Source organism: Strix uralensis, chromosome 10, assembly GCF_047716275.1.
Source record: "Strix uralensis isolate ZFMK-TIS-50842 chromosome 10, bStrUra1, whole genome shotgun sequence".
Taxonomy (NCBI): Eukaryota; Metazoa; Chordata; class Aves; order Strigiformes; family Strigidae; genus Strix; species Strix uralensis.
In genome coordinates, this window is record NC_133981.1 from 707,731 (window position 1) to 721,102 (window position 13,372).

General features: G+C 53.9%; 1 protein-coding gene across 1 annotated transcript in view; it reads left to right on the forward strand.

Moving 5' to 3' along the window:
- PLXND1 (plexin D1) overlaps positions 1-13,372 on the forward strand; it is an 80,082-nt gene that overhangs the window by 42,492 nt on the left and 24,218 nt on the right. Inside the window, exons 15-22 of the mRNA XM_074878752.1 lie at positions 2,092-2,231; positions 2,946-3,113; positions 5,395-5,485; positions 5,668-5,943; positions 6,833-6,982; positions 10,662-10,776; positions 11,827-11,934; positions 12,603-12,715. Coding sequence (XP_074734853.1) covers positions 2,092-2,231; positions 2,946-3,113; positions 5,395-5,485; positions 5,668-5,943; positions 6,833-6,982; positions 10,662-10,776; positions 11,827-11,934; positions 12,603-12,715 — 1,161 coding nt within the window. The remainder of the gene's footprint in view (positions 1-2,091; positions 2,232-2,945; positions 3,114-5,394; positions 5,486-5,667; positions 5,944-6,832; positions 6,983-10,661; positions 10,777-11,826; positions 11,935-12,602; positions 12,716-13,372) is intronic.

Consider the following 13,372-nt stretch of genomic DNA (forward strand, 5'->3'; position numbering starts at 1 on the left):
GGGGCGATGGCCGGGTTGGCAAAGGGGAGAAGGGCCCCAAGAGTGGGAAACGGCTGGGCGGCATCTTCGCCGACTTTCAGCATGCAAGGAAAAGCCCTCTCAGGAAACACCTGTAGAAGCACCAGCGCTGAACAAAGCAAGAGCAGCAGAAGCCAGTCGCTGGATTCAAGCTGGGTCTGCGGCAGCTCCGTGCTGGCAGCTCCTGCACAGGCTTAAGGAGAAGGCTCTCCTCTGGGAGTGGGAGAGGAGCCCTTTTCTGCTTGGGTAGCACAGCATAAAGCTGTCTTGTGTCTGTGCATCTCAGCAGAGCTTGGAGAAGAGGTGAGAGAGTGCCCTGCTTTGTGCACATGTGTGGCGGGGAGCGAAGCTGCACCGTGTAGCTGGTGGTGTGTTCCACACCAAAAGTGGCTTCCACACCATTTGCAAACCAAGCAACACCCTTTAGTTTTCTTGATTCTCCTTTCACATGTGATGGCTGAAGATGGAGTAGACTACACCGTGCAAGGCTAGTCTTGGTGAGACCTGAGCTTGAGCACTGATAACTGTTTACCTGAAAAAGTTTCAAAGACTGTTAGAACTGCCCTTGCAAAGAAGGTCCTTTGTAAAATACAGATATTGTTTGTGTGCAACATCTTGCAAAGTCCCTGTTAGACATATCCAAAAGAGATGGAATTCAGCTGTAATTCTGCTGAGGAGGAGGGAGAAAGGTGATCGAGAGACTTCTCCAGGACATTATAGCAGGCTATGGATGTGCGGAATTTGCCAAATGAGCTGATTTTGCAAAAGTTGCGATGGAGGTAATCAGCGCTGGCAGTGCACTGAGAGCTGCAGCCACTCGCTCTTGCTGAGGGGAAGAGCTGGGGGGCTTTGGGGAGCATGAATAATCCTCTCTGCTGTTGTTGTAACTGCACATTTGAATGCATAGGTTAGGGGCCAAGGGCAGGAGACAGCTGCCTGCAGACACTCAGAGAAATACAAATTGACAAAATGAATCCTGTGGAAACGTGTAATGATCAGAAACAACAGAGGAAATGGCTGCAGAGCAATAAAGCAGTCTGAGTGTAGGACAAGGGCAAGGATAGCTATTAATAAGCATGTTTGTGTGTCTAGGATTGACAGGAAAGGGCATTAGCACCAGGCAGTACGGAGCAGCTTAGCCCGTGTTCTTCAGTCTGCCCCGGTGTGGTTTTGCTCTGCGGCTGCAGCGAGGGACGGGCTGTAGTGGTGAGCTCCAGCCCACCTCCGTAGCATCCCGGCAGGTCTCGTGCCTCCAGGGTTGGCGGTGTCTGACAGGGAATTACCAAGTGCCTTATGGAAGGGTCTTGAAATAATTATTTGCTCTGCCCTTGGTGTCCTATTCAGACTGGAGCAGGGAGGTTGCCCAGCAGACTCTCCTGGGGTGCTCTGTGTAGCAGACATGAGGGTTCAGCGCTGCATTAGTTATCAAAGCCTCAAACTCATGAATCTCAGGAAGATTTCAGGGGCTGCAAATGCAGATAACATACATGCTAATTTCTGCTGAAAATGGAGAGAGGCAAAGTGACTTCCCCCTTAGTTCCCATTGCCTCAAGAGATTCAGATTTGAAGCTTCCTTAAGGAGGAGTTTGATATTCAATTATCTAGACCCAGGTGGCTGTTTTCACAGATCTCAAGGCCATCCTCCAGCAGGGCTTTAGCATTATCTTTGCATGCAGGAGGAAATGGATCTGCAAGGGCAGAGATGGTGGGACCTGGAATGAATGAGACATTTCCTTTTGCTAATGGACCTTGACCTGTCGCCAGCTCTGGACCCTCCATTGGAAAGCTCAGGGGACAGATGGGGTCCTGGGCTCCAGTTTGGACTCATGTCTCATTTATTGCCAGAATTTAGGGACTGTAGACAGTCACAGAGGTTTTATATGATCGCACTCCTCAGCACTTTTACCTCTCCCCTTGTTCTGAAACCCTGCCAGGGAAAGCTTGTGCTGTGCTGCTGTTTCAGAGCCTCACCATACTGGATACTTAAATTTACTGAAGTGATCCCACGTGCAGTGTGGAGTATCCAGCTGTGAATTTACCAGACTAGAAAACAGATTTCCCCTTTGTTTTTAGCTTCCCGTGGTGCAATCCATAGCTCCGCTGAACGGCCCGAAGGCTGGAGGAACCAGAGTGACCATCAGAGGCAGCAAGCTGGACATCGGCTCTGAGCTCCGCGTCCTCGTCAACACCTCCAAGCAGTGCACTGACCTCAGGTGGGACGGGGGCCGGGGACTGGCACTGAATGAGTCACCAGAGCCAAAGCGTTAGGAAGGCTGATATTGTCCCCGGGAGTTTGGGAAGAGCTGGGGTGTTGGTGGGGGGCACCACTGCCCGCTGCTGCTGAGCCTTGGAGCATCCCCAGCAGGCTGGGTGGTGAGGCAGAGTGTGGTGCAGCTGCCTGGTGCAGGGTGGGGCGGGTTTCTCTGGCTGAGTGACCACCCTGGTGTTGCTGTGACATGGTGGCAGTGACCAGCTTCCCATGTACCATTGGCAGCATGCTGCCAGGCCCCTTGGGTGGTCTGGGACCGGGACCAAAACCCTTGGAGCGAGGTAGATGTGGGCTTCGTTCCCGCATCTGCCGAGGCAGAAGGCACCTGCACGCCCAGGGTGCCGCTTCCGTGGCAGCTTGCTGGTCAGAAGAAACCCCTCCTGTATGTTCCCGTCTCGTCAGCAGGAAGAAGCAGGAGCCTGCCCTTCCCCTTTGGCTGCAGGGGAAATCGGTCTGGCAGCCTGGGACGGTATATGCTGAGAATTGCTCCTTAGTAGACAACGTAGTTAACAGGCGATTGGCGCGTGGCTGGCAGCTCCTTCTTGCGGGTGTCTGCCACCTGCCGCAGTTCCGAGGGGGAGCTCAGGCCCGCGGTGCCTGGCTCTGGCTGCGCTCTCTGCCCTGGGTCTCTGCAGCTCTCCTGCCTTTCCCCGCACAGCCGCAACGACAGCACCATCACCTGCACCATGCCGTCCGCCGAGCTCACCGCGGCTGTGCCCGTCTGTGTGCAGTTTGAGAACAAGTCTTGTGCCAGCTACGACATCACATTCAAGTTTGAGAAGAACCCAGTTATATCAGACATCAACCCCAAAAAGAGCCAGATCAGGTGAGATCCCTCCCCCAGTGGAAACAGCCAAGTCTGCCAGGATTTGTCCTTCCTTCTGTGGCCTTTGTTGAGATCAGCCTCTTAATTTTTGCCGAATGCAGAAGTAAGCAGGGCTCTGCCATGCAAGTGCAGAGCTAATCGGAGTATCCTGGTCCAGGCAAGGCGAGCTCGCCCTGTTTGTGCTTTAAGCCACCCAGATGACGAGCAGATCCTGAGCAAACCCTGTGTCCAGAGCCCCAGGAGTCACTGGAGCACAGCTGGGAGGCCGGGCACGGCACCAGGGCCCCGTGCCACGCCGCTGTGGCATCATGACTTCACCTCAGAGCTGGCACGTGTCTGCATCTTCAGCTCCAGGCTGGTGGGACAGGGTCCTGCCGGGAGAAAGGGGCTTTCCCAGCCCTGGGGTTTGACACACTGCCTTGCAGACGGGTCCAGGAGGGCACCACAGAGGGCTCTCGGGGTGCTTCAGCGTACCCCAGCGCTGCAGTAGGAGAGGTCTCACACACCAGGACTGTCTGTAGCTCATTGCGGCGCATTGAGGACATGGAAAGAAGTCAGCCTCGGTGGCTGTTCTGTGTACACCTGGTGGGTGCTTTAGGGAGGTGCAGGTGGGGGGCTCTATGAGACCCTGAGGATTTTTCTTGGCAGTAAAACTGCTGGAGGATAAGCTGAGATTTGTAATTTTTTATTTCAGCCTTCCTCAAGGTCACAGTATTTCATTTTTAAAGCGTGTTGCTTTTAATTTCATGTCTCTCCATGGAGCTCTCAGGCTCCTGTTCCTTTGGATACCATGGTGAAATCCCACCTTCCTCAGCTGTGGAGCCTGGAAAACCCAGGGCTGACCACGAGGTCTGAGAGTCCGGCGCCTGTGCTGGCAGGACCGCGGTGCGAGCAGCGCGCTCGGGGCGTGAGCAGGCAGCAGGCTCTGATGGCTCAGTCCCGCCGGGGCAAAGCCCTATCTCGGCATTCCCAAGTGCCGAAGATGCAGGCTGTGGGAGAGTTAATGACAAGGCACAGCAGTGACTCAGCCAACCTCAGCTCCTGCCAGGCTCCTCAACTGTGCTGAGTGGCGAGAGCGGTATCTGAACACGGAGACAGGGGAGGAATGACACTGCCCATATTCACAAGGGAAACTACCAGGGTATTTCTCCATCCCCTTAGTCTGCTTTCTTAGTATTTACAGCAGTTTCCAAATTTCAGACCCCTGGGAATGTGACTCTCTCTTCAGACTGCTTGTGTAGTCTGACTGCTCCAGTGTGTTGCTGGGCTGCTGACCATGAGGGCTCAATAACTTGTGTAAAAATTTAGCTGGATCTGATTTATCTTACCGTATTGCTGAAATAATCTGTGTAAGCAAAGTTTAAAATGAAACAGAAGTTGTAAACCAGTCTGCAGATGTGACAGGCTCTTAGTTAGAAACTTGGATCATAACTACGTGGTAATATCCACAGATTTCAGAGAACCTGACTCTCAGGGCCTTGGGCCCAAAGTCACTGTGTCTGGAGTGGTCTTCGGATAACAGGATTTGTAAGTCCTGACTGTTCCCTGACAAATATTCCAAACAGATCAGTATGACATGGAGGAAGGAGGCGGTCAGTCCAGGGCATAGCTGCTGCTGTCCAGAACAGAGCGGCGGTGCCGGTTCTCCACCCCTTGCTCTGCCTAGCAGTCCTGCGTGCATCAGGACCCTCTCGTTACTGTCATTAATTGACTGCACATTGAGAGGCCCATGTTTCACATCCCCCAGGCAGCAGATCCAAAATACAGAACAACTTTCACGTTTTGATCTAAATCAGAAGTGTCTGGGAGATGCAGGATCCTTGTCAACCTTAAAGGGGTCTCTTCCCTGTCCAAGACTTACAGTTCTCTGCAGGTTGTTGTGGAGCAGGGGCAGGGAACATCTCCTGGCCCTTGCTGTGGGGCGTTGGAGGTTAAGCTCTTACACCACCAGTGGCCTGGGCAATCCTGCTGTGTAAGCAGGCAAGCAGAGGCAGGCTGCTCCTCTGGGGAGTGGGAGTAAGGGGGACAGTTTTCTGCTGCTGGAAGAGGCCCCTGCTTTCCACCGCAGCAGCTGCTGCTCCTCCTTCCTTCCCTGATATCTTGGTAGCGGGGTGGATGCTTGCTGTAAGGAGGGAGAAGACTTTCGCTGTTGGGTTACATTTTCTGCTCAAGCAGCTGGGAAACATCCCTGGGAAAATGGCAGCAGGGAGACTCAGCCATTGCACCTCGCTGCTGTGTGGTCCTCTGCAGTCGCCCTCTCTTTCTTCCCTTTTTCTCGAAGCGGGGGCAGGACCATCACCCTGGAAGGAAGAGGCTTTGAGCTGGTCCAGAACGTGTCCATGCTTGTCCGTGGCATTGGCAGAGAGCAAACGGTGGGTGTCCCCGCGGGGTATCACCCAGTAACTGGGAGCCGGGCTGCGTGCCCGGTGCCTGGGGGCGTTCGGAGCGTGAAGGCGAGGCCTTGGCCCCTGCCACAGCTCGGGCTGGGAGCAGGGCTGGGTGGGAGCACTCAGGATGTCGGGTTTTTGATGTGCGTGCTCTCACCTGCTTTCAGAGCTGTAGGGTTCACACCGACACCGTGATCACCTGCCCCTCTCCAGCTGCCTCCAACATCACTGTGGGGAGCAAGCCCGCACCCGTCGACTTCTATCTCAATGGCCGCCTCTACGCGGATGACCGTCCGGCTCTGGACGAGGAGATGTACCCCGAGGAGGCCTTGCACATCAGCAAGTTCAGCCTGGAGTACTATGCCGACCCCCAGTTCTTCACAGCCAAGAAGGAGAAGTGGATCAAGCACCATCCTGGCGAGCCCTTAACCCTGGTTATACATGTAAGAGAGCGGCACTTCCAGCTCTGCCTCTTCCCCACTGGGAAGCTCCTCAGTCCCAAGTACCAGCCCAGTGACTGTCCCCAAGCGCAGGAGGGAGAAGGGGGGGTGCGGAGGGGAGAGGCAGGAGCTGCGCGGGAGCAGGATGCTGCACCTGCATCTCCCTTCGTCAGGAGCCGCAGCCTGGCCTCAGGATGCCCTTTGAGGCACGACAGCAGAGAGCTGCGTTTGAAGGAGGATGTAATAGCAAGAAGCTAAATAAAATACTGGACATATGAAAAAGAATGATAATGCACTGGCCTGAAATCAGGCAGGTACTCCAGAAAGTCCTGACAATAGATATTTATTCCTGCAGAAACAGGTCATGCATTCTTCTCTTTTGGCTACTGAATTGAGCTCAGTTAACAAGGAAGTCGGGGTGCAGCGATTGAGTGGCTCGGACAATGCACAATAGTAATTCAAAGGCCATTGTTCAGTGCAGGATATCCTCACTGGTTGCAACGTGCTTCAGAAACGCACTCCCCCTTTCTCAGGCTCCGCAGACGCATCCCCTGGCTATCTCCTCTGCTGTACATCCTTCCCCCCTCCCAGGTGGGCGCTCAGATCCTTATCTGCGGTGCACAGCCAGGGCAGATCAAAAGCAGATTTTTCCAGGTTCCATGAGGGGCTTGCTTGTCCCATGCCCCATGCTGAGTGAGGAATGGGAAACAGGAAAATGGGGAATGGCCCAGTTCTGGGCTTCCTGTGGAGTGCTGGAAAATTGTCCTTGGTGAGGGAGAGTCCCCCCAGGTCTGAAAAACAGCAGGGAATACGGAAAGTAAAGCAGCAAAATCCACTGCAATTCCAGCCGCTACTCTAAAGACTGACATCCTGGTTCTATTTTTGTCATTAGAAAGAGCCTGACAGCCTGGGCCTGGAAAGCAATGAGTACCAGGTGAAAATTGGCCTTATCTCGTGTGAGATCCAGATTGTTTCGGACAAAGTCATCCACTGCTCTGTCAACGAGTCCCTGAGCACCTCAGAAAGACAGTTACCTGTGACGGTGAGTTCCAGGAGCCTCCCCGCTCCCGGGGTGACTCGCCGGCGGGATGAGGCGCCGTCGGTGCTAACGCTGACTGGGGGCTGCCACACTGTGAATTGCCAGGCACCAGCAGCTGCCTGCTGAGTTAACTGGGCTGTAAGCTGTGGGCGGGAGGATTTTGTCAGTTCTTGTAAGGCACTGTGAAATCCCAGGCATGTGAGTTTTTGTCACTTGCAGTAATTTTCTTTCTGCCCCTCATGGGATACGTTTGGGGATTTCCACACAGTTTTCAGTCAACTGGCCTCCTCCTGCCAGCAGAAGAGCTGCAAGTGGACGCAAGAGCCTGACCCTTCCCAGGCTGTGATAAGCCGCTGGAGATGGGTCCCTGCCTGTGACCGGGGAGAGCAAGAGAGGCTGGAAGGTTTCCTGTTGCTTCCCAGGGGCTGCCGTTTTGTCACTGCAAAGGGTTCAGTGTTCAGGGCTGTTGTTCGTCTGCAAAATTCACACTACTTTGTTACTGTCCTTTTTTCCACAGAGGGCTTGACTTAACTGCTCTTCTCGCCCTCAGTTTCCCTCATGTCCTATGCGGCTCCTTGCCACGCAGGGATGTGACTGTGGCTCTTTGTATCTGGAGAGAAAATGCCTCCATAGCCACATTCTGAGACCCTGCAGCTCCCCTCCCAGTCCGTGGTTAACAGTGAAGGGGTGGGAGCCTGCGGCGGGGATGGGGAGGAGGAGGAGGAAGGCTGCAGAGGGGGTTGAGGAGGCTGTAGTCTTGTGCTGCCCAGGAGAAGGGCACAAATTCACTGACAGGATTTTCCAGTTCGCTGGTTACAGTCTGTGGTGTATGAAATTCTGATGCAAACTGGAAACAGGGAAATGCAGAAGTAGCAGAATTTCCCAATTCATTTTAATGGAAATTTTAAATGGGGTAATTTTAGTTGTAGTGAGAACTGAGAAACAGGGAAATCCCTTTGGGGAAGAAGAGGAATTTATGAGTTTGCTAGCCTTGGTTTGGCATGAAACATTGAGGGCAATGCCCTCGTAGGTCCCTAGGAAGCAGTGGAATAATACCCAGCCCTGAAGTATCACACAGCTGTTCAGAGCGTACCAGCAGTGAGAGCGCAGCGACATAATCAACTTGCATTCATGTCTGTGTGTACTTATTAAACCCTCATACGTGGTTTGAGTTACCGCCCGCTGGCCATGTCGCGGGCAGCAGCTGCCTTTATAGCATACTGGTAAGAGCTTTGGTGAGACGGGGCCGGACTCGCGCAGTGGTCGCTGCCTGGTCTGCGTCGGGGACAGCTGTCGGGGGCCGCAGCAGCCTCCCCGGCTGAGGCGGATTCTCTCTTCTGGCGAGCTGCCGTGCCTGGTGTTGTGAGTGCCCAGATCTTGTTTAGAGGGTAGGGCTCACATCTGCAGTGAGCGCGGCACAGGAAAACGGCCCTTTAAAACGTGCCCTGCTGTTGATCTTAATTCTGACTGTGATTTTGGGTGTGCCTGTTCTGTGAAGGTGTTCTCGGGCCAGTCCGTGTTAGCAAGTCGCACTGGGCAGCAGGAGCTGTCTGTAGAGAGAAGGAGCTGGTGGTGAAGACGGGGCTCCTGAGCCTTCCTGTGCTTAGGGGGTCACTTTTGAGTAGCTCTTTTGGGTGTGCCTTAGGTGAGCTGGAGCTTGATTTTGGTCCAGTTTAGTAGTCCCAAGGGGATCCCATTCACACCCTGGGAGGCTGCAAGACGGATCCTTCCCGTTAGCCGGAGCGCGGTTCCCAGTGACCCCCGAGGTGGCCCTGTGCCCCTGGAGTCCTGCCCAGCCCCAACAGCTCTTCCCGGGATCAGGGTGTCCTCCGGCCCCCTCTGCACCCCCACCACGTGCTGGTGACAGGACATGTTGCTGTTGAACCTGCAGCCTAATTAATTCCCCTTACAAAAAATTGTATTGAATAGACCTGTCCAAATAAACAAGAGAAGCTCGCTGAGGCCTTCAAACCCATTTTTGTTCATGACTAAACTGCTCAAACACTGAATTAAACAGCAAGCGTGGGATTTCTCCTCTGGCAAATGCAAAAGGTTGAGTTGGTGAGAAAAAAGACTCAAAATGCATAGAGGACTTGCCTCATGGCAGCATTTCAGATGAAAGAGGTGGAGATGTTGAGGCCAGGCAGGGTGCTGTGCAGACTGTCAAACGAAGCTCTGCAGATGCTCGTGCAGCGCTCGTGGCTCCCCATCGCCATCCCCCACCTCGGCTGCTGGTGAGGAGACGAAAGCTCTTCGTGCTGGACGCTGCCCGGGGGCACCACCCCAGAAACCACCAGCACCAGCGTCCGTCTGAGGGCTGGTGCACTGGCACCCTGGGGCTTGGAGCTGTGGGGCCAGGCCCTGTGGTCCAGCACTGATGGTGGGAGGTGCTGGAGGTGCTCCTGACCCCGGGGGATGGCAGCTGGCACTGCCCGCGGCAGGACAGTCCTTCCTCTCTTGCCTGCGGAGGGAGCAGCACAGGGACAGACCTCCAGGCTTGTCTGATGCCTTCAGCTGGCAGCACCAATGCCCTCGCCAGCGCTCCCAAGAGCAAGGGCTTGGACTTGCTGGTGGGCTGTGCGCTACGCCGTGTCCGATGTGTGGACGTGGTGGGAAGGCCCTGCTTGTGGCACTGAGCTGACTCTAATTTAACCACAGCATCTTTCCCGGAGTGCTGTGACACAGATGTAATCATAAGATTATTCCCTCTTCTTTCCTACCTCGTTTCATTTTTTTTGCTGAAGTTTCTCTCACTTCTCATTCCTTGAGAGAAGTGAAACTGGCATTTCCAGAAGTGAAAGACTAGTGTGGTCATGAGTTTTCCTTATCAGATGATGCTGTTGAACCCTTTCATCCCAGGAGCCTAGAGAGCCGTTTATAAACAGCACCGAGCAAACTCACCAGCCTGCCTGTGATGTGTGTTGGCCTCTTCCCTTCTGGTGATCAGGAGACCAAAGGGCTGAGCTCAAGTGGTTTGTGCTTGGTGTCACAAGAAGTACAGGTTGGGATCAGAGCCAGCACCTCCTGACACCCAGCCCACTGCTTTAGCTGCAGGATCATTACTCATCTCTGATCCCATTATTATTTATTTTTATTCCCTTACTTTATTTGTATTTCAAAGACTTTAAAGTTTCTTTGCCCTCCTTCTCCTGAGTGGCAGCAGTTCTGCTTTTGGAGGAGAAAGGATTCAAAGGCCATTCAGAGGCATAACAAAGTCGGATGATTAGTGGAAGTGGTTTTCTAGTAAAAGTAGTCCAGGCAGTCCTGTATGGGAGGGTGAGCTCTCTAAGAAAGGGTTGTCTCGTGCTCTGGGGTGGGTATGGTGGGGCCAGGACGTGGGCTGGAGCCCTCAGCTCTGCTGCTGAAGCCCTGTGGTGGCCCTGGGATGGGCACCACTGCGGTACCGCAGCCTGCTGCGAGCCAGCCTCGGCTTTCCACCAGAGCACACAGGATGGGAATTGGGCTCTTCTGAGACACACGAAATTCCCAAGGTCCAGCAGTGAAAGGCCCGGCCCGGCCCAGCCCAGCCCAGCCCAGCCTGCAAAGCCTGGGGGGCTGAGCCAGCGTTGTCAGTGCGTCCTTGGGCGAAGGGCTGCTGAGCGCTGACCCTGTCGTCCCTCCTCGCTCGGCTGGGCAGCGTGCCGCTCAGCTCCTGCTTTTCCTCCCTCCTCTCCTGCTCTAGATCCAAGTTGGAAAGTTCAACTACACAATCGCAATGCTGCACCTTGGGGGAGGAGAGACCGCAATCATCGTCTCCATCGTCATCTGCAGTATCTTGCTGGTCCTCTCGGTCGTAGGTAAGGCATCAGAGCCATGAGTTTCCAGGCTGTGCTGAGGTTTTTTCTCATTGCATGTGGAGGGGTGAGGGTGACTCACTCACGTGTTAGGAAACCTCTGAGTGCTGCAGTTGTGCAGTGTCTGAAACTGGTCTGGGTGCAGCAAGTGGCCGCTCTTCTTTGTACAGGACCCAGCCAGTACCCAGGATCAAACCTTCCTGCAGGATGGAGCATTTGCTGGCTGCATCCATGCTTCAACTCTGTGACTTGAGCCTGTGATATTTATAAACTTACCGTTTTCCCCCAAACACTCAGTAGCTACTATAAATAAATAAAGAAGGGTGTGAGAAACTGGTGTTGGACTGGTAGTGACTGGAACAGGTCTGACTCACAGGCTGTCCCAGACCAGGTCCACCCACCCCGAGGTCCCGTTGTCAGTAACAGCCGGTGACGGGCGCCTGGCAGAGAGGATGGAGAACAGAGCGAGCGTCCTTAGCTGCACATCTGGAGCAGACACAGCAGTTTGCTCACCTCGCTGGAAGCTGTGCAGCACACCTGTGTCCTTTGGCTAGGGTATCTTCTCATTGCATGCCCAGAATGACTGTGTGGCAAGAAACCTGACAGTTCACAGAAAATGAGGTGTTTCTAATAGGGATTTAATTTATATTTAATAAAAGTTATAATGCACACTATTTATTAAACACACCACCCATCATCAGAAACATATTTCTGGAGGCACAGGAAGACTGTCAGACATGAGCACTGTAATACAGGTGGTAAATGCCTTAAAATCTGTATCTGTTAATCAGCTGGAATACATTCATATACAGTTAATCTGAATATAGACCTAAATTGAAGATGACAGTTACAGCATGATCATTAAATTCCAGCTGGTTTTACTTATTTACAGATAATCGACAACTGCCTGATCAGATACCAGTCTTGTTGTAGGTGTTAAACCAACACTGAGTTTAGCTTTCTGCACCCGTGTCAGCAGAGGACTGCTCTGATCCCAGCTGAAGCTGCTCCTAAGCCGTAGTCCAAAAGGCTTGTTCCCTTCCTCTTTTCCAGCTCTCTTTGTGTTTTGCACAAAGAGCCGCAGAGCGGAGCGCTACTGGCAGAAAACCCTGCTCCAGATGGAGGAGATGGAGTCGCAGATCCGGGAGGAAATCCGCAAAGGTAAGTCACCGTGCTGGGCTCTGAGGAGGAGCCAGGACTAGGAGGGAGGTGACAGAGTAGCAGGGTTGAAGCTGTTCACCTTCTACTCTGTAGAAGTTTATAGAATTATTTACAGCAGAATTTTTGTTGTTGCCTTTGAGCTTCAGCAGGGTTTGTGAGTGAGGCTCAGCAGCTGGAAGTGTGGCTCTGCTGCGGCCTTGCTGCCTGACTTGGGCAAGCCACTGATCTTCAGTGCCACTGGTTTCCCTGTCCTGGGGTTAATGGCCCTTGGCCACGTCCGGGGGTTGCTTGAAGGCCACACTAATCTTTAGTGTGCTTTACTCTTTAGTGTGCTTTACGACTGGGTGCAACAAGAACTGCAGCACTGTAGGGCAAGGGGAGACGCAGTCCAAGCGTTTGCTGTCCCCGTGGTACGTGACGCTGCAGTGCAGGCTGGGTCCTGCTCTCCTGCAGCCAGGGATGTCCTCTGTCACTGCTGATGTACAGTGCTGGTGGTTAAACCCCGACAGCAATCTGCTGCTCCTCAAGAAAACCCCACGTCGCCCACTCGAGGGAGAGGCTCAAGGAGACAGAGATGAGACATGCCGTGTTTTTCAGTGCCAGCCTGCTTACTGTCTCAGCTGGTGGAGTATGGGAGCTCTTACCATCTGTGGGTCTCTTTGTGTAAGGTTTTGCGGAACTGCAGACAGACATGACAGACCTGACCAAGGAGTTGAACCGCAGCCAGGGGATCCCATTCCTGGAGTACAAGCACTTTGTCACCCGGACGTTCTTCCCCAAAGTAAGGCGATGCCACATTTCACGGTCCCCTAATCACTCCCAGGTCCTTCCTAACCAGATCAGGACTCTGCTTTCCCTCTGCTAAAGGGTTATTGCAGCGTAGCGAAATCATTCCAGTGTTATATATTTAGTTGTCACATATTTCAACCTCAATTATTGTCAAAAGTGGAGCCGCAGCTCCTGGGGTGTGAAGTAAGGTCGGTCCTGCTTGCACACAGCAGGAGCCTGGCGGCAGCACCGTCCCGGGAGTCGCTCTGGCTTGCCCGTTGGATGCCGTTGGACACCCTCTTCCAAAGAGCAGCAGGTGCTGGGGACTCCCCCTGCTCCCCGGGGGCTCCAGTGTCACCCCACTCTTCGGCAGAGGCTAAAGGGTGTTTGGGGAGAGGGGGCTTTTTGTGCTGCATAGGGTGCCACCGACCCTTCCCAGATGCTCTGCCGGTGCTCGGCAGCTCATTAGCTGTCTCTGTCCCCTCCTTCTCTCCTCTCTGCCAAAGGCTGGGTGCTTGGTGCTCCCAGTAAAACATGCCGTGGGCACCCAGTCCCAGTCTGTCTGTGCAGCGTCCTCCTCCAGGGCCGCACCAGACGCGCCGGTGCCGTAATTCCCGTCACCGGCTGCTCCGCTCTGTCGCTGCGCGCCCTTAACAGCGGCTGTATTTCA